Source organism: Plasmopara halstedii (genome assembly GCF_900000015.1).
Source record: "Plasmopara halstedii genome assembly, contig: Scaffold_816, whole genome shotgun sequence".
NCBI classification, from domain to species: Eukaryota; Oomycota; class Peronosporomycetes; order Peronosporales; family Peronosporaceae; genus Plasmopara; species Plasmopara halstedii.
The window spans coordinates 1,628,778-1,634,976 of NW_020187732.1; the positions used below are offsets into that span (position 1 = coordinate 1,628,778).

The 6,199-nt window shown below is 44.5% G+C and overlaps 2 protein-coding genes across 2 annotated transcripts; both read right to left on the bottom strand.

Moving 5' to 3' along the window:
• Nucleotides 1-624: 624 nt before the first annotated feature.
• On the bottom strand, nt 625-2,208 carry PHALS_14269 (multidrug oligosaccharidyl-lipid polysaccharide flippase superfamily; the record flags this gene model as incomplete). The annotated part of the gene is made up of 1 exon (XM_024730050.1): nt 625-2,208. The coding sequence occupies one exon, from the start codon at nt 2,206-2,208 to the stop codon at nt 625-627; it is 1,584 nt and encodes a 527-aa protein (XP_024580365.1).
• A 360-nt stretch (nt 2,209-2,568) lies between these two features.
• Nucleotides 2,569-3,699, bottom strand: PHALS_14270 (actin-1; the record flags this gene model as incomplete). The annotated part of the gene is made up of 2 exons (XM_024730051.1): nt 2,569-2,822; nt 2,895-3,699. The coding sequence occupies 2 exons, from the start codon at nt 3,697-3,699 to the stop codon at nt 2,569-2,571; spliced, it is 1,059 nt and encodes a 352-aa protein (XP_024580366.1).
• Between the last annotated feature and the right edge of the window lie 2,500 nt (nt 3,700-6,199).

Consider the following 6,199-nt stretch of genomic DNA (forward strand, 5'->3'; position numbering starts at 1 on the left):
GGATGGGCACATATATGCACACATGTGAGACGTGTCAAAGGTTGTAACCCCTCTTCGGCCAGTTTACCGGTACCCTCCGAGTGTTGGCAGTCAATGAGTATGGACTTTGTGTTTGGTCTGCCGAAGGACTCGGCGGGCAACACGTGTGTGGTGGTCGTTGTGGGCCGTTTGAGCAAGATGGCTCATCTTGTGACATTGCCGAACGCCATCGGCGGTGTGGGTACAGCGACGCTGCTTGTCGATCGTGCCTTTTACCAACATGGACTTCCGACAAATTTTCAAAGGCTGCTAATGGCTGCAAACTAGGAGTGCACTTACACGCTAATACTCAGTATGCGAAAAGAGAAATCCGACGCTTTGCCTTTGTCCAACAGAACGTAGACAGCACAACCGACAAAGACGCTGAGACTGTGCTCACCGCAAGCTGTACGCTGTCTTTGTTTTGGCGCGCCATCAGTTTTTACCTAACACGATAAAAGTCACAATTTATCTTCCAGTTTACAAAAACAAAGTCGAAAAGCTATTTATTGACTCATTTTTACCTTAACTACTTGCTAAACTATTGTCCAGATTGCACAAAAATCGAGTTCTACAAAAGGTAAAATGAACTGACAATCCATGTTTTTAATGAGCGAGTCGTGCTCGGGCTTCAAGGGCCATTTGCTCCCAGCTTGCGTAGTAAAGATTGATGCTACAAACTGTAAACGCTGTAGCGATGCCGACGCCAAAGCCTACCCATAGTCCTTCAATTCCAACACCAAAATGAAAAGCTAATAATGCTCCAAACGGAATACCGATAACATAAAAGGCCAGAACGTTGGTCTTTGCAGCTCTATTTTGCCACCCAACACCTTTGTAAATCCCTTGTATGACACAATTGAGGGAGTCAATGATTTCATAAGGAACCATCACAAGAAGTGCACCTGAAGCACGTTGAATTGCAATGGGGTCATTTATCACAAGACGCGGGATCTCGTGTCGAAGCATGAACACGATACCAGCGAAAACGCACGAGAGGACGAAGACTGTACTTAGTGTAGTCCGGCTGATCACTCGCGCCTTTTTAGGATGATTCGCACCCAAACAATTTCCAACTCGAATATTGCTTGCAATCGCAACACCCATAAAAACTGTATAAATTGAAGACGCGACGTTCATAAGCACAGCATGCGCACTTACTGCTACAACTCCATCTGGCAAATTTCCAGCCAATACTGCAAGGAGCTCATAAGCCCACCATTCCATAGCCATCATCATAAATGACGGTCCTGCAAGTCTTAAAAAAAGAGGCGCCAACGCATAAGCTTGTTTTAATTGCCAACCATTCCACCACTTGGTGTGATTGCCGCTTATGATAAAGTATGGCACAAGGCACAATGGTAATACCATATAGCCCAATGTTCTTGAAAGTGCTGCTCCGTGAAATCCCAAGGATGTCCAGTACGTGAGCATATAACCACCACCAGCATTGATAAACGTTCCGATTAAAGCAAATAATACCATTGGTCGTACAATATTTTGGGCTTGCAATACTTTCCGCAGCATTTCATATACATATAAAAAGGGTACACCAAACACGGTGACTCTGGAAAATTCCCCCGCCAATTTTGCGACTTCTGGATCTTGACCAAATAAAACTAGAAAGAACTCAGTATGCCAATTGAGGAGAAAAACTGGAATCAGACACGATCCGACTACTATTATTGCAGACTGCAAATAAAGACCGAGCTTGTCAGTCTTTCCAGCTCCGTAAGCTTGAGAACACAATGTATCGAGGGCTGATGTGAGTCCAAAGCCAATGCAAAGTGCTGATATATTGGTAAACATTGTGGACAGCGTTGCTGCTGCCACATACCGTTTCGTATCGGGAGATTGCATGTGTCCAACTAGTACAATACAAACAAGACCAGGAAGGTACTCAAGAGTGTATGTGATGACTACTGGGTATGCAAGTGCCATAGTTTTCCAAAATTCATCAATTGCCACAGGATCAGGTTCTTGATCTTGTTCATGAGTCAATTCTTGTGCGAGAGAAGCAACGTCACTCTCTGTTTCGTAATCGTGCTTCTTAATAACATCAAGAGATGCCGAGTAGGAAGGACTAACAGACGGAAAGCTTGTGCCACGTCCAATAATGGCAGGTGTGAACTCAATGTCGACCTCGCGGTCTTTAGAAAGCAGTGAGACGTGCTCCGAGATGTGTCCCATTACTCTCCAACAAGACAACTCAAAGAATTTTATAACAGTTTTAGATTGAAGTAGTACTTTTATACTCTTTTGATACATTATGATTGAGATAAAATGATACTTATTTTTTGAAAGAATCGTTTTACGTCATGTGTAAAATACAACTATTGGTTAAAAGAAAGTATGAAACACTAGATAGATCACAACATCAATCCTAGTATTTTAGCGAATTTTAAGAAATGAAAAAAGTATGAATGTAAATGGGCGGCACCAAGTTGCACAGATGCACCGAAGCACTTAAGCCTCAAGATGCACTGCCGGAATTGTTGCATTTCTCCGTCCGAATTCTTCTAAGACCAATTATGTCTTTAAAGACACAACTTAAAAGCACTTACGGTGCACAATCGACGGTCCCGATTCGTCGTATTCAGCCTTGGAGATCCACATCTGCTGGAATGTCGACAACGATGACAGGATAGAGCCACCAATCCAAACTGAGTATTTACGCTCAGGTGGGGCCACAACCTTAATCTTCATTGTAGATGGAGCAAGAGCCGTCAACTCCTTCGTCATACGCTCCCCAATGCCTGGGTACATGGTAGTACCACCAGAAAGCACAATGTTGCAGTACAAATCTTTACGAATATCAACATCGCATTTCATGATTGTCTGGAACGTGCAGTCGTGAATACCCGACGCTTCCTTACCAATCAGCGACGGTTGGAAAAGTACTTCCGGGGTACGGAAACGTTCATTACCGATGACAATCACGTTGCCATCTGGTAATTCGTAACTTTTCTCAAGACCCGACGATTCCGCAGCTGTCTTCATCTCTTGGTCAAAGTCCAATGCAATGTACGTAAGCTTCTCTTTGATATCACGCACAATTTCTCGTTCGGCCGTAGTAGTGAATGAGTAACCACGTTCTGTAAGGATCTTCATCATGTAATCCGTCAAGTCGCGGCCAGCCAAGTCGAGACGTACAATTGCGTGTGGAAGAGCATATCCTTCGTAAATGGGTACCGTGTGGGACACACCATCACCCGAATCAAGAACACAGCCCGTAGTACGACCCGATGCGTATAAAGACAGCACAGCTTGAATGTTCACGTACATAGCAGGCACGTTGAAAGTTTCAAACATAATTTGAGTCATACGCTCACGATTTGCCTTGGGGTTCAACGGAGCCTCGGTCAACAGTACTGGATGCTCCTCAGGTGCAACACGTAACTCGTTGTAAAAAGTGTGATGCCAGATCTTCTCCATGTCATCCCAGTTGGTCACAATTCCGTGTTCAATTGGGTACTTCAGTGTAAGCACACCACGCTTGGACTGGGCTTCATCACCGACGTACGCGTCCTTTTGGTCCATGCCGACCATAATTCCCAGGTGTTTGGGTCGACCCACGATCGAGGGAAAGACAGCGCGCGGAGCGTCATCTCCGGCAAAACCGGCTTTGCACATACCGGAGCCGTTGTCTACGACCAAAGCCTGGCAATCTTCGTCAGCCATTACTATTAAGGAGGAGGGGGAGCTTGTGAGTTGTTGAGCTGTTGCTGACAGAAGGAAACGGGAAATGAGCTTAAGTTGGAGCTAAGCCACGTGGGGGTGCCATCGACATGTCATCCCTCATTTAACATAGTAAAACCAAGTACAAATAACTATGTCAGTCATCCTCCAGGCAAAGCACAATAGAAAAAAAAAAATATTTTTCAACTTGTCGTTAACCAATTGGATAAGGCGAATTGTATCAATTTAACGAATGGGCAAAACTTAAATTACAAAAATGGGGAGCTACGAGGCCTTTTTTATTTTTGTTTCATTTTGGACACGTTGCAATTGATAAGAGAATAGCGAGATTGTAATGCAAGAAATTGTATCAAATCGTCTACATGAGCTTTTTTATGGGAACAAATTTTGGATCGCCTGGAAAGAATTCCCTAATTAGGGTTCAGTATCTTCTGTTTACGTCGGGTTGTTACTATACTAGATCGCTCCATATCTAATCATTTACGAGTTTTCTGAACTCGCACGGACCTGAGACACAAAGACGACGGAATGTTTAAGTCAAATTGTAAGGAAAGAAAAAAGAGCAGAGAGTATCGTTGCAAATAGCGATCTACACATATCTTGTCGAGGGCTTACGTACCTTTTCGACAACACGACAGCTTTGTATCCTCGTCGTGAAAAACAGAGGTAGTGAAAGCGGCCTTTATGTAGTTGAATACTCTGGAAGAACATAGTCGCTGATTGTGTGTTCGTAATGCGTGTGATGCCCAATTCATAAGAGAAAGAATGGCTTGAGGAAGCTATTACCCTGTATAGTATGTGTATATGCTTAAATTTGCGTCCAGTTCTAGAACTGAATTTTGGTTTTTTATTGACTATCTTTGCTGGAGATACTATCTGTCAAATGAAAAAAACAATTTCACTTGATACTTGCGAGTATTGTATTCTTGCGATTCCTAACGTGAAATTTAAAAAAACGACTTGAAGCATGTCAGGCAAATCATTAACATTTCTCGGCAACATTAAATATATACGTTTGACTACATCCAATTACAAAATATATGTATCGGTAAAAGCAAGCTTACAGCTCAATCGTAAACAGACCTCTCCTTCCTTATCGTTTCCATTCTTTCGATCTTTTGGATTTTCACAATTCCACAAAATTTTAATGTAAATTTTGTCCGATTATAGCACCTACCCCGTTACATCATCCTGGACCGCTATTTTAATCTTGTCTTTTAAAAAGATTGAGCGCTTAACGAGCACCCATTGCACTAGGATTTTCACTCCATCCTTTGGCCCTACAGTGTCTCCCCCTGATGCGAATTCACTTTAGAGAACCATGTCTGCATCGCCATTAGACAGCTCAGCAAAGCTCCGAGAAAGGCGCAGACCTTGTGACCGACGACCGTAGAGCCATTCCTGATGAGGAACCCGAAGTAAGTCGACAAAATTTGCAGCGGGGTTGCCGTAGCTCTTTCGCTTAGAGGAAGCTTGGTATAGCTCGGTGACCTTCGTTCTATACTAAGACCAGTACGACTGTAGAGGATCGAGATCCACCTACTCCAAGAGTAATCACAACCATATTCAAAAGCTAATTAACTCTTATTTCTCGGTTTAATTTGCGGCAAAGCTGCCTGTATCTAAATCTATCGGTTATATCTATTTGGTATAACTTAATCAAATGTGTAACTACTGGCTGTTCCAGCCACGTACTGACTTCATATTTGAGTGTAACCACAACATTGTGTGGTCACATTATCTTGTGTAACCCATATATTTGTGTGATCGCACCATTTTGTATGAACCACAGCCTTCCTACCAGGGCACGTGAAACCTCGTTTCAATCTCCCCCATCAAGATTGTGAACACCTAAAGTTCACATTCAACTGCCACCTCGAACGACGCTGGCGTGTCTAAGACACCGAAACATCACCAGGACCTTTTTCGCAAATTCTCTGCTCAATGGGCCTTGTGTCGAGGACACGGAAGACAACCGGCCTCGCTGGTTCCAAGAACGCCCGCGGGCAAAACTCCTCTTCGTCTCCTACACGCGATGCAACTTCGGCCAGCACGTCCGCGGTTTCAAGGGAAGCAGAACCCAATCTCTCGGTAACTGAGTACCGCGCAATGCATTGTCAGCAACAGAATCGCGCGCCCATCAATACAGACGCGATGTCTACACCCGACCGCGGAATTACCTCGTCGAGAATATGGAGAAAGTCGACTACGAGTTGGATACTCCTTTCCCAGGATGGGGAGTAGAAGAGAACGAGGTGCCTTAGCGGCGCGACGTAAGCCCTGCTCGAAACTTGCGGACGCCGTGTCCTTTTCCTGAAATTACGACTTTCGGGGGAACATATTACCGATTTGTCATTACCGATGACCTCGACGAGGCACAGCAGCAGCAGCTGGATGCTGGGGGCGGATCTCATGCGCGCGCATCCACGGTCGGTTCTTGGCCATTATGTGGGTTACGGCTTCCGCTCGGCGGATCCCGCCA